The 27,449-nt window shown below is 38.1% G+C and overlaps 1 protein-coding gene across 24 annotated transcripts in view; it reads right to left on the bottom strand.

Annotated features, from left to right (window-relative positions):
* Window positions 1–27,449, bottom strand: part of DTNA (dystrobrevin alpha) — a 396,061-nt gene that overhangs the window by 134,444 nt on the left and 234,168 nt on the right. For all 24 annotated transcript variants that reach the window (XM_054537800.2, XM_054537804.2, XM_054537807.2 and 21 more), the window contains one exon: window positions 1,727–1,794. In XM_054537800.2, the coding sequence (XP_054393775.1) occupies window positions 1,727–1,793 (67 nt within the window). In that variant the 5' untranslated portion in view covers window position 1,794. The remainder of the gene's footprint in view (window positions 1–1,726; window positions 1,795–27,449) is intronic.

Raw genomic sequence — 27,449 nt, 5'->3', positions numbered from 1 at the left:
GTTATAATTTGGGAACTGAATGCATGATTTTCCTAAGTCTCTGCCACTTGAAGAAAAACTTAGAGTTGTCTTATTTCTATGTCTCTAAAAATCATATCGAGCTTTCTTTGAGTTGGGCAATTTTAATTCAATAGATATTTGTAACATATGCATTTGTCTGAGCCAGGCACTATATCAGGTTCAGAAAGCATTGGGATACTTAAACTCAAAGAAGGTTTTACGAAATCATTAAATAAGCATACTTTTATAGTTCTTACAGAGTGCTGTCTGATACAGTCTTTAGTGTTATAATGATAAGTTCAAATATTTTTCCCCAGATTTTATTGCCTTTTTATGGTAAATAATTTTTTTCTACTGTGTCTGAGAAGACATTGTCCCATGATGTCTTATAATATAAGACATAATTTTATGTCTTTTTAATATAAGAATGTGCTGTTGGAGGATACCTGTGCTACTTTGGATTTTGTTTAGATGGACAGGTACTCACTAGGCTCCTTGCTCTGTTGGATTTGTAACTGCACAAAGGTCACAATTCCAGGTGAAGACACAGTACCACACATGGGGTCTAGGAAATTGGAAGACCTGGCTGAAACTCTCCCAAACACTCTAAGCACATCTCTAAAAGTGGAAAAAGCAAGGAACACGATTGAGATTCCCCACATCAATTTTAATTTTCTTTCCTCCTTGTTAGTTCTAATGCTATCTTGGTACTGCCAGATTATTGGGGAATGATAAAGGAAAATATGAATCTTATTATCTGGGACTTTCCTTTTTTTGTTCTGACCCTCATTCTTGCCAATCACTTCCAATCTTTAGTAGAAACCTAATTTTGTCTACTGCCTTCTTAGGGAAAAAGGCTTACCACTCACTCCTGCTCATCCTCATTCTGTATGCAGGAAGAAGAGATAAAAAGACATGAAGGGAACCATGCTTTTTCCTTTATAATATTCAACTTGAGATGTGTGGTTTTCCCCCAATGTCAAGTTCTTTTTCTTTATGAATAAGAAAAATTGTCTACAAGGGAGATGCTACCAACCAATTACTTATACAGCAACTGTGCACTTACATAAACCAATAGCTTTTATTGAATAGATTCTTCACTGGAGTCAGTAACTTAGTTTGCTTTCCCTTGTGCAGCAGGTCACCTCTAAGCTCCTTTTATCTTTTATTTTCCTTAGTATTTTTTAAAAAACCAGTTTGCAGAATAGATTCTCCTCTTCTACGTGAGGTCTGAATGACAGTTTATAGTTTGGTCCAGTAATTGTGCCTAACTTCTCCTTTCCACGTAAACATATGATATCACTTTGCAGGAAAGAAAGTCAATAATTCATTTCACAAATTTTATCTAGTGCCTACAATATGCCAGCTGCTGTGACAGTTCAGGGGGATGAACACAGACTTTAAAGTTTAGTGGGCTATATTAATGTCAACACTAAATAGTGTTTATCAACTGTCTGTGTATGTGCATATATCTGTGAATGTAAATATATAGATCTATAAATATTTTCTTCTACATAAAATATACAGTCTAATAACACATTAGGATGAATTACTAACTGAACTCTTACCAAGTAAGAAGTAAAAAAGGCCAAAATGTACACTTCATGAAAGGAACTTAGGATCCTAAGGAAAAGTACAAATATCATAAAGATAAGTGGTTATTTCTAGCCTTTCCATGAGTATTCAATGGAAACTATAGGGTGTTCCTTAAGAGATCCATACTTACTCATCTCTGCAAACAGCTGTCTTCTTTCTGCCATGGTATTTCCTCTTTTCCCACTATCTTCAATCATTCTATGAGACAAAATAATTACAATGCATATTATCCTCACGCTATTGAGGCAAGAAGCCATTTCTCTGTAAACGTACTTGCTGTACTTGTGACATAAACACATAGAAAACCTATTTAAAACTGTTTGTTTTAAAAAGTGCAGCTTTAGTTTTACTAACCTAAATTGCTGCACATATTTTTCCATATATATTATTGTTGCAGTTGTTGGAGGGGGTATAAAATTTTTATTGTCTAACATAAAAATAACTACTGTAGCAAATGACCTTGTGCTATAACTAAATACAGCGATCTGCCATCTGTTAGGTGACTCGTTTCCCATTCAGTTTCTCTTTCAATTTTAAGAATAACATGACTGGAGAACATATATTGTGGATCCCATTCAACAGATGATGAAACCAAGAGTCTGATGGACTTGCTGAATGAAGGATGCAGACGTTTGGACTCTAAGACCAGTATGGCTTCCATCTCATCCTGTTGCCAGTTGTCCCTTATGCACTCAAAATCTCAATTTATAAACAGGTAATTTTCTAAATGTTCATTTCTAAGTTGAGTGTTTGGAACTTGCAACAGTTCCTGTATATAACGACTTCATGCAAGGTGGTTAGATTCAAATATCTTTCCTTAACCATACTATTGTCTGCAGTGGAACTATTTAAAATACACTACTAAAATGCCAACAGTTAAAACATAGAATTAAAATATGATAGAAAAAATAAACTTCAGCTTGAGGAAAAAGAAAATAATGAGAAAGTTAATGGATATGTTTAATCATGTAGAGGGCTTTGGGCTAAATGTTAAGAGTTTTAGAGGCTGATGGATTTGACTTTTTATTACATCTAATTAAACTTTCAAAAACCAAAGTTTCCTCTCATGTGCACATATATAGATGCACATGTATGTCTACCACACTGACTTCTGCCTTGATTCTCTGGCATAGTTAACAAAAGGTGTAGCTGCATGGGTTTTTTGCCTGTGCCTATGGCCCCTGCTCTTTCTCAAATCTAGGACTTTGTCCACACTCTTTTTTGACAGGATTGTCCTCTCCCTATGCCAAGCTAACTTGCGGTCACCCTTCAAATCTCAGTTTGTCTATCTTCCTCTGAAATCTTCCCCAACTTTCTACAACTGCCTGGGTTTGGTGCCTGTCCTCTGCCCCTCCACAGCACACAATGCCTTTCAATTCTGAGCACTCACTCAACAAACAGCATGTTAACCACAAAAAATAAGCTGTTGAGGTGATGGATATATTAATTAGCTTGACTGACTCTTCCTACAACGTATACACGGATCAACACATTACATTGTACCCCATAAATATACACAATAATTATCTGCCAATTAAAAATAAATGAATGAAAACAAAACAAGCCTTTATTGAGTGCCTTTCATACTCCAGGAACCCTACTACACTTTGAGTGCCCCACAGTGATCAAGCCAGGATCACACTGTCCCATGAGTGCGTCACAGTGATCAAGCCAGGACCACGCTGTCCTCTGAGTGCACTACAGTGATCAAGCCACAGTGCTTGTCCTCAAGGTGCTTATACTGTAGTGGTAGAGATACAGAAGCATAAAAGCAATTAAGACACAATGAGGTAATTATAGCCATAGAAGTGGAAAGAAAGATGTGAACATGAGAGGGGTTGATTTCCTGAGGATAAATTTAACAAAATTACAGCAGAAGACTGCTCAAAAGGTAATGAGCTGTGTATAAAATGACTCACCTGAGGGTAAAATTAAAAAAAAAAATTGGTGGTAAAAGTGATGTTTATCAAATTGGTGCAGTAGCCTGACCAGATGCTTTTATGGGTGAAGAACTATTTGCCCATTGCCAGGAAGGGAGGGAAGGACGTAGAGTAGCTTTGGTTTATGGAGTCAAGGGAAGAGTGTGTACACATTCACAATGGGTTAGATAATATACCAGGGACTATCCGAAATAACTATTGGAAAGGAGTAGAGTTACTAATGAAGCTTCATCAATTTGGTAACAATTTGTTGCTGAACATGGTCAAATACTTTCTTTTTATAAGATTTCATATACGCAGGTAAAGTTGATATATAAATCTAGAAAAAAACACTCCCTTCCTAATTCATATAACCTCATCTCCTTTATTTCAGAAGAAGTGGGTAGATAATACTGACTTTCACAAAATAGTACGAATATAGCTTCCAATTTTTATTTCAAGGGCTCAGAAGTAGACTTGAGGCAATAAGAGAGATAGAGGATAGAACAAGTGATGTGTTCCTGGATCTGTGTGTTAGAACTAGATGAAAAGAATGATTAAAAATAAATCACAAAGGATGGTAGTCTAGGGAGCTTTGATAGAAAATATCAGAGGTAAAGACTGGCATCTGAACTTGCAGGCCTTGCTGCTTGTACTACTTGTTTTGCGGTGTTGTGACAACTCTATTCCTATTTAACTTTTTGTCTGTATCTCCGTAAGGTTTTGAGAGCACTAACCTCATATATCTTAATTATTCACAGTGCCCAGCAAAGTCCAACCAACAAATGATATGGCCAGCTAGTATTTATTGAATAAATGAATGAAAGAGAAAAAAAAAAGAGGAAAGAGAGAAAACAGCAAAACAAGCTAAGTTTGGTTTCCATGAAATGAACTTTCAATTTTATTTCCCTAATCTGACTTACAGAAGTGTGAAATTCAAACTGTACTAGTTTCAGAGACTAATTATCTGAAATGACAGAAACTAATTTACATTGCTTATAATCTAGGACCATACAGTTTAAAGCAAAATCAAGTCTATGAAGAAGTTGAAAAAGATGCAAAGTACACTGATGTCAACTTTTGTTCTATTCCTCATGTTTTTTTGATTAATTAACTTGTAAAAGAATCATCATCAGTTACACAATAGGTATTAATTCTCACTTCTAGGTCAAATGTGTACCTTGAAAGAGATAGAAAAATCTCTGTGGTATGAAATAATAGAAGGCATAGAATATAATTATAAATATAAGAGAAAAATAACACACTTCTCATTTTATCCCCAGAGTTTTCTGGAAAGTAGTGTAGTCAGATAAAATTGAGAATACTCACCTATTACCCATTGATCATAGTCATAATAGTAAAAACGGGAGCTCTGCTAGATTACACTTTACACTGATTCAATAGAGGGACTCTTGGACAAAGTAAGCTCATGAGTTCAACAGGCAGGGAACACCACTGTGGGCTCCTTGGTTTCCAATTTAACTCTGATCAATGGGATCTGAAACACACAATGCCTGACTACATTCTCACTGCCTTCAAAAGAGAGAAGAGCATGTCATTCTGTAGGGAAAGGAGCAGGTGCTTTTAGAGAGAGCAGTTTTGTTTCTGAAATGAGGGAAATTGACAAGGAGCTCTGCTTTTCATGAATTTCAGTATAACAACAGCTGCCCACAGTCATATGGAGGAGGTGAAGGGGAAAATAACCCATCTGTGATGACACTAATGTGTGCCACAGGGCACGTGGCTCACCGATGAGCCCAATTTGGTCAGTTTTTGTTGCTCCTTCATGTACATAAGATGCTTACAACCTTAGATTTTACAAGAAGATTATATAAATGTCAAAAGGGTGAAAAGAACTAACAGTGATAAATGAGTGATGAGTCCTGTCAGATGTTTCCTTTACTAAAGCTCAGTCCCACAAATTATACAGGACATATGTTGTTTTCACTTATAAGAATCCATCCATTCATTTACTTAAGCAATATTTATAAAGTAGCTATACTTTGTCAAACACACTGGTAGTTTCTTGAGACCCAAAGATTAATACAACATGATCCTTGTCTTCAAGAAGCTCACAACTTTGAAAGGGGAAACAAATTTTTCTAACAAATAATTAAAATTTGGAGTAGTATGTACCATAATTAAAATATGTACTGTGAGATGTAGTAGTTTATTTCTGGGATGATCTGAAAGAGGATCAAATAAAGAGGGACTCTGAAACAGAATTTAAAAGGATAAATGGGAATTTTTCAGATGAAAAAGAGTGGAGGAAGGGCAAATAGAATTGTGAAGAAAAGCAGGGAGCTTTAAAACAGGTAAGGTGCATTTGGGAACAGGCAGTTGCTCAGTATTGCTGGGTGCAAGTGTGAGTGGAGACACTTCAGAGATTAACAGGCATCAAATCTGGAAAGCCATCCTTGTCATGTTTAGACAATAAAGGGCTTTCCAATCGACGCTAGATGCCAACCAAAGTTTAAGTAGGAAATTGATGTATAGAGATTCAGGTTTAGGAAACAACTCCAGCATGGTGAGTGGAAGGAAGACTGGGTAGGTAGGAGGGTAGGCGTGGGAACACACGACTAAGGGAAGAGTCCAGTGAATTGGATACTTCTGTGCTTCAGGAGTGAGACTCATGTGTTGCATTAAAGCATTGATTTGAGAGAGATTTAGAAGACACATTTGATAGGACTTCGTGACTACCAGACCACACAGAGAATGGCAGACAAGAGGACCTCAGAGGACCTTAGCTTTTTCTCTCCCATATTAGGAAATAATCTTTTGGCCCCATGGCATTAATGAATTAGTAGGAGGTGAAGTCATCAAGTCACCCTTCTTCAGAATGGTCATTAAAAGAGGGGTGCACTGCTGGAGAGGGATGGCTCCAACTCTTTGCCCCCATGTATGGGGAAGGATGAAATAACAGTAAAGCAGTTTGGGAACCAGCAAGAAATAAAAAATAAATCCAAAGGTAGGGCATAGAGTGTTAGAAGAAATGTGAACTATATTTTGGCATGGTGAAATGAATTCACGTTGAAATATCACATCCTCAAGTTACTTCCTTCACGGCACACCTTTCATCCAACACCATCCATAATAAATACACATTACTATTACGCACGATATATAACAAATTTTAAAGGCAGAAGCTGAAACTAATGGTGCCCAACATTTGTATAACTTATTAAAGATTATAAAATGCTTTTCCCTGTAACTTTGTGAGGAAGTAAAAAAGATATTACATTCCCAAGTTATAGCTAAGGAACTTAAGACTCAGGAAGGTAAAGTGGCTGCCTGAAAACCATGAGGTATTTTCTGGCATGACAAGACATTGAATTCTCTTTTTTCTGTTAATTATTAAATCCCTAAGCTAGTATAGATTTCATTCACCAGTAATCTTATTCCAGATGCTACTGTTCAATGTGAATTAAGATTTTCTGAAATTGGTAAACTGAAGAAAGTAAATAGGACTTGGCGATTAACAGGCCAAAAGGAGGATGGAGAAGGGTCACAGCTCTCTCAAACTTCACCAGGAAGTTCCTTTGTGTATTATTTCTTAATGGAATCCTTCTATTTTAGGACATTTTTACACTGGAAATAATCAGGGAGATTAAAAGAATTCCCAGTGTCCAGATTTATGTAAACCAGACACATAGAAACACCACGTCACACACTGATTCACGGTCTCGCGATTAAAATCCACAAAAGCAGGACAATGTTTTTGGAAACGTCTGGCTCTGCTTTGTTTTGCTCCACTTTAGCAAACACTTAAGCAAACTTTGGGTTTAATATGATGACAGCATTACCATGCTTTATTTTCCTACATTTTGCTCCAGGTGAATGAAAAGAAAATGCTGGGTTCAGCAATCCCCAACTGCTGCACTCCCTGAAGTTAATAACCACAATGAAGGCCATTTCAAGCTCCTTTCCTCCTTTAATTGATTTATTGGTGGCATATAAATGCCTGTTTCCATTTCTGTTAATGAGGAAGGCCTTTGATATTACTTTCTCAAATTTACATTCTAGTCCTAATCTTTGGCAATATAATAAAAAAGTATTCAGAGCTCTTTCCTGAGGCAAAATATAATTGCATTTGCTTTTACTTCCTAGTCCTTTATCCATATGAGCCCATGACAGTACAAAAATACTGTTACTAAAATACAAGGTTATAATGAGTTTCTGACTTTGTCTTTTACTTTGAATATCATCTTCTACTCTTGGAACTGGTATCTTATTTATTATTATCATTATTGTTTTTTTTGGAGACTGGTGCATGAGCTCACTACTTTAGTGCAGCAACCAGCTAGATGGGTTATCCGGGATTTGGTTTCCCTTATCAAGTGTCCAGTATAGTAGTTCTCGGCTATGACTGCCTCTCACACTAGCCTGGAGACCTAATCAAAAATGCAAATACCTGGACCTACTGAATCTGGAGTTGGACCTGAGCATTTATACTAAGAGCTTCCTGAATGGGGGAAAGTTAAAAGCATTCCCCCTGAGAACTGAAACTAAACAAAGGATGCCCACTTTCACCACTTCTATTCAATATGGTACTGGAAGTCCTGGCCAGAGCAGTCAGACAAGAGAAGCAAATAAAGAGCATACAAATTGGAAAAGAAGAAATCAAACTGTTGCTCTTCACTGATGATGTGACTGCACACCTAGGAGGCCCTAAAGACTAGTCCAAAAAGCTCCTAGAAAACAAACAAACAAACAAAAAACAAAAAGCTCCTAGATCTGATAAATAAATTCAGTAAGGTCTTAGGATGCAAAATCAATGTACACAAATCAGTAGCATTGATATACACCAACAATGACCAAGCTGAGAACCAAATCCAGAACTCAATCCCTCTTACAACAGCTGCAAATAAAATAAAATAAAACAAAATAAAATACTTATGGATATACTAAACCAAAGAAATAAAAAAATCTACAAGGAAAACTACAAAACACTGCTGAAAGAATTCACAGATGACACAAACAAATAGAAACACACCTCATGCTCATGGATGGGCAGAATCAATATTGTGAAAATGACCACTGTGCCCAAAGAAATCTACAGATTCAATGCAATTTCCATCAAAATACCATCATTGTTCCTTGCATAACTAGAAAATAAATCCTAAACTTCACATGGAACCAAAAAAGAGCCCACATAGCCAAAGCAATATTAAGCAAAAAAAAAACAAATGGAGGTATCACATTACCCGACCTCAAATTAAACTACAAAACTATCATTACCAAAACAGTATGTTACTGGTATAAAAATAAGTGTGTAGCCCACAGGAACAGAATATAGAACTCAGAAATGAAGCCAAATACTTATAGCCAACTGATCTTCAACAAAGCATACAAAACAAATTAGGGAAAGGACACTCTATTTAATAAGTGGTGTTGGAAAAACTGGCAAGCCACATGTAGAAGAATGAAACTGGATTCTCATCTCTCACCTTATTAAAAAATCAACTCAATATGGATCAAAGACTTATCTCTAAGACCTGAAACCATAAAAATTCTAGAAGATAACATTGGAAAAACTCTTCTAGACATTAACCTAGACAAATAATTTATAATTAAGGCCCAAAAGCAAATGCAACAAAAACAAAAATAAATAAATGAGGCCTAATTAAACTAGAAAGCTTCTGCACAGCAAAAGAAATAATCAGCAGAATAAACAGAAAACTCACATAGTAAGAGAAAATCTTCTCAAACTATGCATCTGACAAAGGACTAATATCCAGAATCTACAAGAATCTCAAACAAATCAGCAAGAAAATAACAACTAATCCCATCAAAAAGTAGGCAAAGAACATGAATAGACAATTCTCAAAAGAAGATATACAAATGGCCAACAAACATATGAAAGAATGCTCAATCACTAATTATCAGGGAAATGCAAATGAAAACCATAATGAGATACCACCTTACTTCTGCAAGAATGGCCATAATTAAAATGTCAAAAAAATAATAGACATTGGTGTGGATGTGGTGAAAGGGAACAATTTTACACTGCTGCTGGGAATGTAAACTGGTACAACTACTATGGAAAACACTATGGAGATCCCTTAAAGAAGTAAAAGTAGAACTATCATTTGATCCAGCAATCCCCAAAGGAAAAGAAGTCATTATATGAAAAAGACACAATTTGCAGCACAATTTGCAATTGCAAAGATACAGAACCAACCTAAGTGTCCATCAACCAATGAGTTGGATAAAGAAAATGTAGTATACATATACACCATGGAATACTACTTGGCCATAAAAAAATGAAACAATGTATTTTGGAGCAACATGGATGGAGCTGGAGGCCATCATTCTTAGTGAAGTAACTTAGGAATGGAAAATCAATTATCGTATATCCACACTTATAAGTGGGAGCTAAGCTATGAGGATACAAAGGCATAAGAATGACATAATGGACTTTGGGGACTCAGAGGAGAAGGATGGTAGGGAGGTGAGGGATAAATGACTACATATTGGGTACAGTGTTTGCTGCTCAGGTGACGGGTGCATCAAATCTCAGAAATCATCACTAAAAAACTTATCCATGTAACCAAAAACCACCTATAGCCCCCAAAACTATTGAAATAAAAAATTAAAAAAAAAATAAAAGCACCCTAAGTTCATCCGCTACATGGCTAGGGTTGAGTGGAAATATGATGCTAGTTGAGTTTGAACATGAACTTGCTTGTACAATATTAGGTTGGAATTCTTACGCTGCTTTGCAATATGTTTCTATAACTTAAGACCCACCTTAAAATTTACTTTGAGCCAAGGGAGAAGATATTTATTTCTTTTAGAGGAATATAAGTATACATAAACATATACATACATTGATATGGGTATCTTATGAGGCAAACTTTAAGAAACAGAAAAACGCCATTAAAAAAATGACAGAACAATTTTTATTCTCTAAAGAACTACTCTTAGTGGTTCTTTCAAGTCAGGAAGAAACCTCTTGTTCTGGGTAAGAGTGCACAAGTTGCTTAAGGACATTTGGTTTTGTTTGGTTTCATTTGATGTCATTTGGCTTGGTAAGAGTCTAGGTACTTCTGCTCAATAGCAGCTGGTATCACACCACACCTCCCCCTTACTATGAGGAAAGACTGCAGAGCCAGGCTGGGAGCAGATTGGCATGGGTAGAAAGGAACTTTTTGGAAGGACGATGATCCAAATTCAGACTCTGTCATGCATGTGAGGTTCAAAGTTATTAGAGTGTCTCAGAGGGAATGGGGAGCCCTGCCAAAGGTTGAGCTTGATCAAAAGGACCTCCAGAGTCCCTGTGGGGAGACTATCATAGGTGGGGTCAGCTGTACTGCTGTCTTTAGAACTGTACCAGGACCTCAGATTTTTTTCAGAGAATCATGTTTTATTCAATATGATGTATCTTGGGAGAATGACTGTGTACATCTGTGCATCTGTATTTCTCACTAGCAATAATATTATATACATAGGCCCACTTTGTCATAGGGGAATGATGGCTGAGCCTCACATTGGAGAGAGAGGCTTTCTTGTCCTCCTGCTGCGGTAGGCAAGTCCTTAAGTCTTGGGGAAAGGGTTTTAGGAAGTGACTGACTTCTGATCATTTGGGACTTTCTCAATTCAGTGTAGGACATTACTATTCATAAAAATATGTCTGTTTCTTTTTCCTACATATTAAATAAATAAAAACAAAGAATCTGCAGGATTAGGTATAAATGAAAAAAAAAAACACCCAAATAATTGAAAAGTTCTCCCCCCCAAATTAGAAGACTGTTTTTTTAATTAACCTTGCAATAAGACAACCTTGAATTTTGTAATTGAATTTTTGAACTCCTTTTATCAAAGTGGGGAGTATATTGTATATATGCATAAACATTTATAAAAGTAAAATATTTTGGAGTACTTTTAAAAGTGTAATTCCAAAATTTTTTCAAGTGACTGAGCTAAACTTGGCATCCCAACAAAGAGGCTGCAACAGGACAAGGAGGTATTTAGCTGGCTAAGTGGTGTGATGCTGCCCTGTCTATATTTTAAAGATTTTAGACCCTTTAATGAGCTGATGAAGGTATGGACCCCACCAAAATGTTCATGTTTATGTACACACACAACTAAAGGAATTACAGTTCTTGCATAGGCTGGTTTAGGAGAAGAAAGTCAGGATTTGGTAAGAATCAAAGGTAGTTTTATCTTATGGGGAGTGCCAACTATTAGTGAAATGGCAGCAGCCAATTACAGTGGACACATCTACAGAGCAACTGCCCAGGGGACAGGGCAAGAAGGTTGCTGGCGACCTGCAAAGGCTAAGGTGGAGCAGTGATGGTGGGAGAAGACAGTGATGCGCTCCTCATGCGCTAGGAACCAGAGTACCCGGATATACAACCCAATAATCATGGTCAGGCAGAAACTCGCATCCTGAAAATCCCAAGTGTTTTAGAACATTATTGGCATGACTCTTGGTGCTTAAAAAACTCTAAATCATTGTTTGTTTTTGAAGATCTTAGAAACAGTAGTAGAAAGAAACAGATCTTTCCTCGTCCAATTCTAATGTGCTGAGAAAAAATACTGGGGCTGCTACTGGCCATGGGCTAATTGTGATCTGGGCTTCTGAAATTATGATTTCCATAGGAGAATTGGGGAAAAGAGAGTGAGAGTAAAAGTGTAGCATTGAACTAGATGTAGGCTAAGGAGGCTTGTATGCTTTAACATTTTCTTTCTTTTTAGTGCTGAGTTTGGAGAGTTGGGAAGGGGAGAGGCAGGAGAATATATTGTTTTCTGCAATAGGACAAAAAATCAGACTTCTGGGAGAAGAAATAATAATAAATAATAACAGTAATAGCCACGACACTATTTAAAGCAATTATCATCTTAAAAAGCTTACTATGTTCCGAGTACTATGCAGGCCCCTTCTCACTGTGTTCTTGTAAGAACACCATAATGTTGGTATTGTTAGTCTCATTTTATCAATGTGAAAACCAAGATTCAGAGACTAAGATTTTGCTGATTTTGCTTAAGTGGACAATTTAAGGTTTAAGACTAGACATGTCTGACTACAGATCCCACTGAGCTTCTTAATGAGGACCAAAATGGAATTGTATGAAAAAAGACTCAAAGGAACTGCCCTGTTTTTCCCAAGGGTACTGGTGGTGGGGCACTGCCCACACAGACACACACGGACATAGGCTAAAGCATAACTGAAGACATGTGTGAGTGAATTCCAGAGGGGAGCTTGGCAGGATGGAGTTCACAGGTTGTGCAATGGCCCATTTTTGCCAAGGAAAGAGACCTGTGAGCCGTAAGTGCCTATCTCCTCTGCATTCCTCCCATTTTCTTCCACCTCTCTTCTTCTTTCCATCTTATTCTCTCATTCTCTGCTCCAACTTTCCCTCCCTGCTCTTTGTTTTCCTTTCCTTAACTCTGTTCCTTTATTCACCTTCTTCATTTCTATGTGTGTGATAGGGAATGTGACTAAAACCAACAAGCTAGACAGAAAGCTAAAACCAACAAGGTAGACAGAAACCCTCATGATATTTTTTTTCCTGGTCAAGAAAGACCAGGAAATTATAGTGGGAAAAGAAATACCAAGAGAGTTCCTAACAGTCATGATATCCGTGATGTGTGAATCCAACAGTGGCATGGTGCTTTATATCACTGTATACTCAGAGCACAGAGCTGCTTTTGCATAGGCATGAAGATTCTTGAATGAATCAGTGAGGATGGAGGGGGTTGCCATTTTGGGGTGATCTTTAGTGAAACTAGAAAATTCTCTTTAACATGAAACCTCTCATTTACTATGTGTCATTGAGATGTATCTTGAAATTTCACCATGGGAAGTTTATTTTATGTCCTTAATAAAGCAAATTTCCTTGGGAAAATCAGAGTTAGTATATTTAATTTGGTTGCTTTCTTCTTCATACCTCCTCGAGATAAACATAGTGAAGAGGTGGCAATTTTGATTCACTGGGAAAAGGAAATAATAATGGCTCTTGTGTGCTTTCTGAGGAGTCTAGCTCTGGATGATACTCTCCAGAGGCCACACGAGGAAAGCATCTTTTGAGATAAGGAAGATGAGAGGGTCAACGGCAGATGAGGGCTAAGATGGGTGGGTGGGAGGATGTCAATATGACCATCACTGTGTATCTACAGATTCAAGACCAACAGCAAAACTTAAGAGCACAGGGTTCCAAAGTCAGTACAAGAAGGATAGGAAAAGATGATAGAGTATGTCTATTAATCCCCTTCCTCGCTACTGATTCTACTATATGTTTCTGCAAAATTATTTGTACCAAAAATATTTTTAAAAAGTATCAAAAATTCTAGGTTGCAGACGGAGCTATTTTGATTTTTAATAAACATGCATTTACAATGAGAACATAAGAGAACCTACATTTAACAAGTTTACTATCTAGTTTTACCTATCAGTAACATGTGGAATAGAGATTAATTCATAGCTAAATATTAAATTAATTAATATTATTCTATTTTTTCCTTCCTCCACTTAAATTCTTTCTGTGGTGGATATCCTAGGCTGATATAATATAAAACAACTTAGAAAACAGCAATATTTAGAAAAAACTTAGAAAGCAACATTGTAGGGACTCTGGTGATTGTTATACAATGAAAACACAGCCAAGTAGACGGGCTTAATAAACATAGATGCCAAAACTAAATAGGCCACATGGAAAAGAAACAGGCGGGGGTATGAGCAGCCAAAAGTTATGGCTGCAAAATCTCCAGCAGTAAACAATGGCATTTTGCGCACCACGGTTCCTTTCCCCAAGACCAGGGTTGACTGGCTATGACAGGAATACAGAATGGAAAGAGAAGAAACAGAGGCAGCCCTTATTTCTTGCCTCTGGATCTGTTCCTATAAATTATAAGGCTTTTAGTTATGTCCCTTCCATTGAAGAGAATTTTTTCTGAAATTAAGGGAAGACTGGGAGAATGTGTTTCTTAAGAGAGCCATGGCTCTAATTTGGTGATTGCCAAGAATTTGAGTGAGGAAGAATAGCTGGTGGGAAGGCGCCTTCTTTTTCAGTCTTCCAGGCCTCCTGCATTGTCCTGGTGAGGCAGAGGCATGAATGCCTGGGTTATATAGCCGGAAGAGACCCTGAGATTCATTCATTGAATGTCATAACAATAATAACAAACATTTATTAAGTGCTTCCTCTTTGTGAGTAGGCTCTGTACTAAGCATTTCACATGAAGTATTTCATTTATTTCTTATCCTAACTCTGAGAGGGGCCATACTATATTACCCTGTTTTTAAGAAGGGAAAACAAAGGCTGATGAAGTAGACAGGATAATGGGAATAGACAGGTAATCTATCTATTATCTATCTATCTACATAGATAATAGAAGATAATCAGAGATGTCCACATCTTAACCCCCCCAAAATTTGTGAATATGTTATCTTGACAAAAGGGACTTTGTGGATGTGATTAGGTTAAGGATCTTGAAATGGAGAGATTAACCTGAATTATCCTGGTGCGCCCAATGCAATTATTGGAGTCCTCATAAAGGGTTGAGAGAGGATTTGAAGATGGAGGCAGGACCCACAAACCGAGGAATGCAGGTGGCCTCCAGAAGCTAGCAGTGGCAAGGAAATGGGCTCTCCTCTAGAGCTTCTAGAAGGAACGCAGCCCTGCCAACACTCTAATTTTAGTACAGTAAGACCCACTTCAGACTTCTGGATCTCAGAACAGTAAGATAATACATTTGTGTTGTTTTAAGCCACTACATTTGTAGTTATTTGTTAGAGCAACAAGAGGAAACTAATACAACTGAGAAGGCTTAAGAAACTTTCACAAGATCACATTGCAGGTAGCCACAGAACCAGGATCTGTACTTAAGAAGTCTCTCCTAAGACTTCCTAGCCATCAGGCTGCACTACCTCCCTATTCCTCCTTAGGCTCTACTAGCTCCTAAATATCCTTTAGAGAGGCCTACTGTGATTCCTAATTTTAATTATTTAATTTTATCTTCAAGTTAGTTGGTGTTATTATCCTGATTTTGTAGACGAGGAAACTCAGGCTTAGAGAACTGAAATTTAAAGAACTCAAATTTAAATAACTCAAATTTGAACCCACATCAGTCTAACTGACCTTTGGTCCAACTTTTAGCCTTTTCATCATATTACTATATACTAATATTTGACTAATATTTATTATGTATCAGATATTACTCAATATTTAATAAATTGACTAACATCAGATAAGTACTGACTAATATATTAACTAATATCAGATATAAATATTAGTGAATATTTATTGCATATCTGATAAATGCCAGCATAAAACAGAAACTCAAATTTGAGTACTTTGGATCCCAGTAATTCTTGAAGACATCTAGAGGGCTCACACAGGAGTCACTGTAGCAGCTATGCTCCAGGATTATTCTGCTCCAAAGGGTTGGTGATGAAATCCTTGGACATAAAGTTACCATTGACATAAGCTTTTCAGTTTTGAGTTTCCTGATGAGAATTAGCTAGGCTACACTCTGAAACAATTTAAGTGTCAATATATTTAGTTAGCTCTGATTGCTTAATTAATATGAACAAATTTAATAGAGGTAAATATAGCAAAGATTATTTTGAAGTTATTAAAATATCAGCCCACATATCTGGCTATCATGATAGAAGAATCATTGCAACCCCAATACCCATATCAAGGACTGCCTGAATGGGAGGATACCCTGCTTATTCTAGTTCAAATATTATGAAACATAAAAGTAGCTAGCTAGCCAAAGGGTATGAAAATAAAGTGCATGCTCCTGGGAACTTTATGATCCCCAAAAGCCAGTACCTCAGTGAATTACATTAACCTAATTAAAATATCACATCCTTTTATTATGTTATGTTATTCTTACCATAATATAAAGGACAAAGTGATATACAATACAATTATGTAGAAAATGGACCTGCGCAGAGAACCAGAATACAAAGTTAATTTTTGTATTATAATTCCACCAAGTTAGAGTTTGTAAACGGAACAAATAAAAATACCCACACACACATCATGCTCCTCTGATTCATGATGCCTGTGCCTCAAATCACCTCCACTCCACAAACACACTGCTAGAAACAGTCACCAGGGTACAAAATAAGACTGTGGCACATGGACAAAATATTTGTAGCCAAAAAGCATTAACACTACTGTGGACACTTTCTTTTCTTTTTTTTTTTTTTTTTCTGTTGTTGAGACAGCGTCTCACCCTGTCACCTAGGCTGCAGTGCAGAGGTGCGATTATAGCTCACCGCAGCCTTGACCTCCTGGGCTCAAATTATGCTTCCACTTCAGCCTCCCGAGTAATGGGGACCACAGGCATGCACCATCATGCCCTAATTTTTATTTTTTAAAGTTTTTTCATAGAGACAAGGTCTCACTATGTCACCCAGGCTGGTCTCAAAACTCCTGGGATTGGGAGATCCTCCCACACTTTTGAGACCATAACAATCGTGCTTGTGATGTGCCAGTATGTGTCCACTCCGCAAATCTCTAAATACTGAAAGCACATGTTCCAGATTCCAGCTTCAGTGTCTGCATTTATGGAAACAAGTGTCCCTCAACCTGGTGAGAACACAGTAAAAGGACTAATAAGTAGAAGGCTAAGTGTCCCAGAGTGAACAAGCAGTTCCTTTTTAACAAAGCCTTTTTCCCAGGGGTACTCAAGCCATTTCCTGATGGTTCTGGGCACAAAGACAAGCAGCCACCACTTCACTGTCCTTCAATGCACAGAGGCAATGATGCATGTAATAGCACCAGTGACTTCAAAGACTTAATGAGTCTAAACTACTACCTGGAAATGATTAGACACTGAAAGAAATAACTACTAAAAAACTGTCCTATAAAAGCTAGCAAAAGGTGGCAAAAGGGATTCTGGGACTTAGGAAGTTTATTATATGTGACGAATATATACTTGGAACTCCCACAGTGTAGGAATCAATCTCAGAGATGCTCCCTTCCAGCTGAGAGCTGTTACATCATTAGGCTTGAAACATGAATCAGTCCTATCTCTTATATAAGGTCAGGACATCTCAAATAAAAGCCAGACCTGCATAACACATCAGGACAAACAAGAATGGTGTGTGAATAAAGGAATAACACCAGGAAGTTTCTCACCATTACTTCTCTTCTAGTCATAGGTATCTGTACTATTGTTCCCTACTTTGCATTGTCACATGATGAGAACAATGAAACTCAGAAGTCAAGCAATAGGTCCAAGGCTGCCTAGTGAAAGAGCAAAGCCAAAGCCAGAATTTAACATTTTGGGGTCCTGGTTAGAGATGTTTTTCTGTTTTCTGATTTAGAGATCTATTTCTTTGAGCCAGTTCCTCCTTCTAGCGTAAAAAACACTTTAGAATGACTATCATGAAATGAATATGGAGTGTCAGGGATTGCGGAGGTGAGGAATGAGAGACTTGGAGTTTGCAAGTGATTGTCATAATTATAAGGGTCCACAGAAGTCCTTTCAAGGAAGCAAGTCATTGCTCTGGGGCACATCTGCCTGGAAATGTAGTTTATTCCCCAAGGTCCATTAATAGTCTGCAAAACAGGCAAGCAAATGAGACTTTTGAATGACAAAGCTTTTAAAAGTATGATGTGCCTTTGTTCATCCAAACTTTAGGATTATGCCAATATTTTATGGAGGTCTGTGAGGGGAAGACTATTTGTGAGAGTTAAGAATAGAAAAAGAACTAGACCTTGCACCTCCAAACAAAAAGAAAATGATAATTACTTTAAGTTTCTAAATATGTCACTTTTGAAGAAGGACAAATGTGTTTATTTTTAATATAAATCCCACTTATATCCTAATCACAGAGAATCAGTCAGGCATATTTTACTTTAAAAAGCTCAAGCGTAGCATTCCATGGTGTGCAACAATAGAAACAGGATTACTAGAGCAGGGAGGGAGGAAGGGGAGAAAGGGTTGAAAAACTAACTCTCGGGTACTATGTTCAGTACCTGGGTGATCATTCATACCCCAAATCTCAGCATCATATCACACAATATGCTCAGGTAGCAAACCTGCACATATACCCCCGAATCTAAAATAAAAGTTGTAAAAAAAGTTCAAGTGAATTATGCAGTTTTTCTCTGCAAAACTTGTAAAAAGTGGTTTGCAACATGATCTCGGAAACTTTCTCTAGGCACGCATTCTGCACTAATCCTTCATTAATGTGCAGCTCCGGACTGTGAGCTATGTATGCACAAAACTCCAGAGGTGTGCAAAAAGGCATGACTAAGTAGACTGGCATTCCTCACCATCACGTGCTCTCCTCTATCAGACATCCTAAACCCTGAACACAGCACAGGGAGAGATTTGTCACATCGGGACAGCAGATAGAAGGAGAGGATAAAGAGACCAAGATGCAGCTAAGAGGGAACAGGGTGAAGAGAAAGGAGTAGAAGGAGAGTGGCCTCCAGCCCACCTTCAAAGCTGGACTCAGCCTGGTTTACTTGGTAATCTAGATTTTTAGTAAATCCCACGTTTTAAATGGCAAAAAGCCAATATGGGCATCTTTGTTTTAAACAAAGTAAACATACTATGTTGTTTTGTTTCTGAGGCTCCTGGAATATTCTCGCTAGCTGGGCCTGTACTGTGTGTACCTTCCTCTGTTTAGATATTATGCTTCTATTATTGCAGCTCATATTACATGAGCTAATTTAGTAGACATGCGTGTTGTGTCTGACAGCCTCTGGGGTCAACTAAGATGCTTTTTGAGAGAATGGCAAGTAAAAGCAGGATGGACTTCCTACTGCCTTTAATTTGAAGTTCCGAATCTTTAAAGTGGCTTTGTATGTCCAAGCCACCTGGCTCCCAGGCCCATGTCTCTGTGTTCACTCATATGTGCCTCAGGGCCTTTGCTTCTGCTGATCCCATTGCTTGGAATATTCTCTTTTTCTCTTCACAGATATCCTAACCCCTCCCAGCCCCAAACCTGGCTAGTTCCAATAGGCATGTCTACCACAGGACAGCGTTTCCGAATTTCTCTAATATACTCTAGTATACACTCGAATATACCCATAATTGTCTAATAGTTTTCACAATTGTAGTTATAAAATCTTCATGAAATTGTTTGTTGTTGGTGTCTGTTTTATTCATAGGACTGTCGGTTTCATGAAGGCGTGTCTCTGTGATGTTCATTAGTGCCACTTGTGCCTAAAATGAGTGAAGTTAGGGAGCACTACACTGACTACAGCTGGGTCAGGTGGCTTATACTTCATAGTGGAGGAAACAAAGAGCTCTGCGAGGACTCCTATGCACAGGACTTAAACAATGCAAGGAGTAATTAGAGAATATGAATCCAACGGTAAACACACAGGATGAATCGGAGAGGGAGAGAGACTAAAGCTTTGGAAGATTTGACCTGGAAGGGCTGGCAGTGAGAACTCACACATTGAGGTCTATTCCCAAGAACTGGGAGGCGCCCTTTCTCTAAGCATCCCTTGGTTGTACGCATCATAAGAGGAAGGACACCACACAGATGATTCAGTTGGAGCTAAGTGAACTACTTAGAAAGAAAATGAGAGAAATCTTTCATTTGTATCCTTATGGCTTCAAATATATTTCTAAGAGACAGAAAAACGTAGTAAGAACCAGACCGTCTTTAGAAGAAATAATTACTAATTCACTTAAGTGAGGTTTCACAATCACTTTACAAAGTAATTTTGTACACATATATCATTTCACATTTTAAACTATATGTTGTTTGTGGATGTGAACTTAGATAACAGCCTTCACAGGTACAGCTTGCCTCAATTTCCTTAATACGTATTAGCTAGTTCTTCCTTTGATGATTAAGATAGCCTTTTATGTATAAAATATACAGTTCTGTTTCAGTTAAACCCCAAATTATTAATTTTGGATAACTGAATATTTTCAAAGAATCCAAATATCCTTAGAATACTAATACTTTCACTATACATCTGTTTAAAAATGAATACAAATGAACTCTCACTACTCCCTGGTTTTGAATGAAGCCCATTCTTCCCAAGCCATACAAGGTGAGAAATGTTGCCTGCACTATATGTCTTTCTCACAAAACTGATGCCCTGTGGCAAAGCAGGAAGATCAAATTATATGAAGAACGAGAACAAAGTTATCCCCCAGGTTTTGTCATTTCTAGAACAAGACACACTATTTTTAGGTTTTCAAAATTCATTACTGAATTTTCCATCATTACTTTTAAACAGGACCTATGCTCAAATGACTTGGTTGATTCACAGTTTTTGGCCAAAATGTACTATGAACACTTTTTGGAGGTTCATAATATCATGTTTATTTTAATGCACAATTTTGAATATCCCAAGAACATACGGGGCAAATATCTTTTAATCCTAAGAAGTTCAAGGCATTTAAATGAAGCCTTAAATTTCAGAATACTGAGATGTTTATCTTTATACAGTTGACTTTGTCTTCGCTGTCCACCCTGATGGTTTTAGAACCCGGAATTTGATTCTGTCTGTACAATCTTCCATTTTTTCTTCTTATCTGTGACTCCATTTTAAGATCCATGATAAAATAGCTATGAAAAATAATGACATTCCTCCTTTGGTGATAATATAAATGGGAAGTGTACATCCTGAAATGTTATGCATGAGCAAATTTATTCATACTAATTATGGTTCATATATAATTCATTTGAAAAGATTCTCCTACAGCTTTTAGAAATGAAATCTCTAAAAAATGGAAACAAATGACAAATAGTGCGTGCATACATATGTGTAGTGTGTGAGTACTCATTAGGGAAAGTAACATTTCAGAGTTTAATGTGGTATTGCTCTCCTTTATAATATTTATCAGCGTTAGCTAATCTGAAGGTGCAGCTACAAACTACAGTACTCAGTCATTAGTGTTTGTCAGAGCTCTTCACATGAAGGGCATTGAACCAGAATTTCCAACTTCATGGTATAGATGTCCTCTAGGTATATTTTCTGTATTTTGAACACTGTTTTCCTATTGGCTTCAATTTTTGAGTGAGAAATAAATTCCAAAGGTAGTAAAGTCAAAAGAAGTGGTGTCTCTGGGGGTGAGTTGGGTGAGGATCCTGTATGAGATAACAAAAGGAGATGAAGGTGAGGAAATGGCTAGTTTCTCATGCACTGTTTTAGCCACCTTATGTGAAGAGTACACCTTAACAGTTAGGTTGGGGGAGGGACAGCATTAGGAAAAGTAGCTAATGCATGCTGGGCTTAATACCTGGGTAATGAGTTGATAGGTGTAGCAAACCACAATGGCACATGTTTACCTATGTAACAAACCTGCACATCCTGCACATGTACCCCAGAACTAAAAATGAAAATAAAAATGTTAGGTCCAGGGAGAGCTGCCTCTTCTGGCTGGTCCATACAATGATAATGTGTTGCAACATGAGGCCAGGCAATGGAATAATGCAATGAACTGCAAAGAGCCACATGAACTAATAGTAATAATAATAATAAAAGAAAATCAACAGCAAAAGAATCCATTAAAAAATGTCTTTGCGCTCTTCTCGGTTTATAATGCACATCCTTTAGTCCCTAAGAGCCTAGCATATAAGGTTGCCACACTTGGCAAACAGTTTTTTAGTATAGGTGTGATGGTTAATACTGAGTGTCAACTTGATTGGATCGAAGGACACAAACTATTGATCCTGATTGTGTCTGTGAGGGTGCTGCCAAAAGAGATTAACATTTGAGTCAGTGGCTGGGGAAGGCAGATCCACGCTTAATCTGGTAGGTACAATCTAATCAGCTGCCAGCAAATATAAGCAGGCAGAAAAACGGGAAAAGGAGAGACTGTCCTAGCCTCCTGGCCTACATCTTTCTCCTCTGCTGGATGTTTCCTGCTCTCAAACATCGGACTCCATGTTCTTCAGTTTTGGGACTTGGACTGGCTCTCCTTACACATGTATATATACTTGAGTGTGTGTGTGTATATATATATGTAAATGTGTGTGTATATAAATATTCTATTAGTTCTGTCCTTCTAGAGAACCCTGACTAATACAGATTTTGGTACCAGGAGTGGTTCTAGAGGAACAGAATATTAAGAATGGAGTTCTTTCGTTGGTTTTGAGGTTTCTGGAGTTGGCTGCTTAGCATGATTAGACCACAAAATGCTAAGGACTCTACTTCTAATAGTATGGAGAACACTGATAGTCCTTGGTGTGAACTGTTTAGAGAGTTATGCAAAATAAATGCATTTGATACTTCTGATTCACTGCTTCTGAGAGGCAAGGAGTTTGGTGACTCTATACATAATACCTTTGACCATATGTGGAGAACAAAGGAACATAATGAAGCTGGTTGGTTACTTCTAACTTCAGTGGACAAAGTGTTGAAAGAAAATGATGAACTTGGGGATTCTGTCTCCCAGCTTCAGAAGCAGACACTGAGCCTCAAATCTGCTAAGATTGCCCTGAGTGAGAGTCTTATCTCCTGTAGAGAAAGAGCTGAAATTGTGGAAAAACAGACATGCTCTTATCATGCAAGTGGCTGACCTGCAATGAAAGATGCATGCACAGCCTCGCCAGGTGACTACTGTTAAAGTGAGGGCATTGAATGGGAAAGAATGGGACCCTGCAACTTGGAATGGGGACGTGTGGGAGGATTCTGATGAAACTGAGGACAGTGAGTTTGTAAACTCTGATGAAACTTTTTTGCCAGAAGAAAGAGCTTTCCCATCCCCAGTAGAGGCAACATCCCTTCCCTGACCCATACTGCCATCAGCCTTTCCACCTTTGTCTGAAGAGATAAACCCTGCACTGCCTGAGGCAACAGTGACTCTCCTGAGGCAGTTGTCAAGCAAGATAATGTTGATTCGCCTGAGGACCCACCCTCAATACCTCTGTTTGCTTCTAGACCTATAACTAGACTAAAATCCCAGCAGTCCCCTAGAGGTGAGGTTGAGAGTGTGACCCATGAGGAGGTGCTCTACACTCGAAAATAACTGCTTGAGTTCTTTAATTTATGTAAACAAAAATCTGGAGAACAGGCATGGGAACGGATTTTAAGGGTGTGGGATAATGATAGAAGGAACATAAAGTTGGATCAGGCTGAATTTATTAATTTGGTCCCACTAAGTAGAAACTCTGCCTTTAATGTTGCAGCTCAGGGAGTTAAAAAATATTCTAATAGTTTATTTGCTTGGTTAGCTGAAATATGGATTAAAAGAGGCCCACTGTGAGTGAGCTAGAAATGCCTGATCTCCCTTGGTTTAACACAAAGGAAGGGATCCAAAGGCTTAGGGAGATTGGGATGGTGGAGTGGATTAGTCACTTTAGACCTACTCATCACAGCTGGGAGGATCCAGAAGCTATACCCTTGACCAATGCCTTATGAAACAGATTTGTGAGGGCAGCACCTGCATCTTTGAAGAGCTCTGTAATTGCTCTTCTCTGTATGTAAGATCTAATGGTGGGAACCGCAGTCACTCAACTATAAAATTTAAATACAGTGGGAATAATTGGATCCCAAGGTGGCAGGGTCCAAGTTGGCACTCAACCATCAAAGGCATGGTGGGCATAGCTACCATAATGGACAGCAGAAGCAGACCTACAATCAGAATAGTCTGACTTGTGCAGTGCTCTGGCATTGGCTAATTAATCACGGTGTTCCTAGAAGTGAAACTGACAGGAAGCCTACTGCATTCCTACTTAATTTATACAAGAAGAAAACTTCTAGGTCAAATGGACAGAAGACTAATTTGAATTATAAAACCAGAGAATCACAGCCCCTCAATCGATTTCCAGACTTGAGCCAGTTTGCAGACCGAGAACCCTTCGAATGAAGGGGAGGCTGGCTCCTCTTTAGGAAGGACCCCACTACATTACTGACAATTTATGCAGTGAATCTTTCTCCCTTTCTTCCCCAAGGAGACCTCCAGCCTTTAACCAGGGTAACTGTGCACTGGGAAAGGGAAGTGATCAGACATTTCGGGGACTACTGGACATTGGCTCTGAGCTGACATTGATTCCAGGGGACCCAAAATGTCACTGTGGTCCTCCAGTTAAAATAGGGACTTATGGAGGTCAGGTAATTAATGGAGTTTTATCTCAGATCTAACTTACAGTGAGTCCAGAGGATCCCCAGACTCATCCTGTGGTCATTTCCCCAGTGCCAGAATGCATAATTGGCATAGACATACTTAGCAGTTGTCAGAACCCCCACAACAGGTATATCCCAAATATTGAATAGGACTCACACTAAAAAATATTCACCATTTATCTGAAATTGAAATTTAACTGGGCCTCATGTGCTTTATCTAATATTCCTACTAACATAGCAGTTTAGACTTAGAAAATATTTGTTGTGTGATTTAATTTTCTTTGCTTGGGATTATAGAAGAATGTCTTTTCCAGCTTGCTGATTTTTATTTTTGCCATGGATTTTTAAAAATTCAAATGAATTCCATAACCTGAGCCAAGCTTCTAAAACGTAAGCAGGGAGGTGCTCTCACAGGGAAGGAGAATAGAACCCATCTCAGTCCAGGTTGCATCCTTTGCTACTGTTTGGCATTTGTTTCTTTAGCCCAGGCTTCTCATTTTAGATGAGTAAAAGAGGATCACAGAGGAAGGTGACTGCAAATCCAGTGTCTTTGCTTTGGAACACGCTGTCTCGGCATATACAGGTGACTCTGCTGTATAAGAATGAGTTATAATCCTATAGTTAATTTACAAGCTTCATTACAGCACAGGGCACATTGTCCTTTTTAGAAAAAGCTGTAACACTAAAGTTAGATTAGTAGGCAATCCAACAAGTTAGCTGAAAAACAAAATACCTGCCATGAAAAAAATTAGGGGGAAAAATAAACTATTTCAAATAAATTATGGGTAAGGTAGGTTTTACTGGACTAGTCTGAAAATGTAATGATCATGGTGTTAGTGAGACAGTGTGGAAACAGGCAAATAAATATTCTATTTTCTTTTTTTTTCAGCTTCAGGGATACTAATAAATGGAACGTGGATAGGGAGGAGACTGATTTGGTGGTGAGAGTAGAAAATGCACAGAAATAATGAGTGAATAAAGAAATGGAGTCTCTGCTAATCTTTCCCAAACACTTAGACAGCTGAAATGTTCCAACAACATCTTCAGAATTTTCACCATCCCTCACCTGCCCTGTCACTTCTTTCCCCTATAAAGTTAAAACTCTAAAGAAGGAAAAACTCTCCACATTTAACACTCTCCATTTGTCCATTTATCTATTAATTAATACAATAAAGAGTTAAATATGTGGGCCAGGCACTGTACAAGGCACTGGTGACACACAGGTAAACAAGACAGAAACAGTTTCTGCCATCAGGGAACTTCAGGGAGACATACATTACGAGATGATTACACAAATAATTAATTATAATTGTGATAAGTGATACTCAAAGAAGTACAGTTACTGCAAACACTGGCTACCCAATACAGAATCACCATCATCATCATTTCTTCATTACGCACTTGCTATGTGCTGTACTTTGTGCAAAGTATTGTATATCCCTTTTATCTAAAATTCGCACAAATCTTGAAAAATAGCAAGGTAGAAATTATTACCATTTTCAAAAGATAACAGATAACCCTTTTTTTCTATTTATAGCTTTGACTGCTTTCAGAGGAGGCCATTGGAAGACCCTTTGTTCTGGGCATCTTGATGCATTTGAGTATGGAAACTTGGAACAAGAACAGAAGAGAGCTAAATTTCTCTGCATAGTAAGAGGGAAAATATTTGTGTTCCTAGGAAACTATCTGGAGGCATATGTGAAGAGTGAAAAAAGAAGATAGAAGTTTCTGGAAAGACAACAAAGGCTGTGAGCCTCCCCACACCAGTCCTTGCCAACCCCAAACCTTCAGTGAAGTTACTGGACACACCAACATGAGTGAGCTCTTTGGTGGTCACCAGTGAGGTGACAGAGTTTCACTTGCAATTTGATAAAGGGGGAAAAGAGAACACAATGTGCATAGATATTAGGGTGAGAGGAATAACAGGTTAGGGGACAGTAACCCCAATATTCCCAAAGATGGTGAAAAGGGTTCGAATTGCTTTGCGCCAACTTTATGTGAGCCCTCAAGGGGCTAGGAAGTCCCAGCTGACAACTGGGTTATCCAAATGAGGACATACGGACACAGAGAGGTCCCAGAGCCATGAAAATTACTATATTTGAACCCAAATCTGACTCCAAGGTCTATATTCTTCCCACTTTGCCATGTTCCCTAAGTTTTTGCCAAGAAGGAACAAGGGGCCACAATGCAACACTTCTGACCTGTGATTCTTGAAGGAATTAGCTCCAGACTAACCAGAGTACAGGCTGACCATTCTCACATCAGAGCCCCCAACAACTGTGTACTGCTTTAACACTTCAAGTTTAAAGCACTTTTGCATACATTACCTCATGCATGGAATTTTACTTCTTCTGAATGAAGAACTAAATAAATTGTGCTAAATAAATCTCAAACTGTTGTCAGTGCTTTTCACTACAAATTCCTCACCCAGCAGTTCCCCCATGGGTATTATCTGTTAAGCGCAGCTTTGCCCAGCGCAGTCACTCAGCTGGGAGCAAATGCAGAACTTGGATTTGTTGTGCTGTAGACAGGCTTCAAGAGCAACTCGTACATCCTGTAGGCTTCGGAAAGAAAACTGGGGACACAATGTCCTGGTTCAAGCAAATGCTTACATTTATTTTTGGAATTATTCCTTGGAACTGTGGAGAGATGAGTTTTTTCATGCAGAACCAAGGACAAGAAACAGCAAGGTTAAGGAAACACAAACCTTGAAGTCTTAAAGCTCTTCTAAACTTGTCTAGTGTGTCCTGGAGGTTTAATCACTGGGTAGAGTAAATCCTCAGTAGGTATAAATAACCTTAGGTTTCTTTTAGATTGTCTGCTTTGGTTGGGGAACTGCCAGATCTACAATGACTATTATTTCTGGTTGCCATTTATGTCTCTCCACCTTGAATTTCCCATCTTCCATCTTTTGTTTGTGTCCTAATTT

This window comes from Pongo abelii, chromosome 17 (genome assembly GCF_028885655.2).
Source record: "Pongo abelii isolate AG06213 chromosome 17, NHGRI_mPonAbe1-v2.0_pri, whole genome shotgun sequence".
Taxonomy (NCBI): Eukaryota; Metazoa; Chordata; class Mammalia; order Primates; family Hominidae; genus Pongo; species Pongo abelii.
Note: the sequence above shows the minus strand (reverse complement) of the source record. Positions and strands in the feature narration are given on the sequence as shown.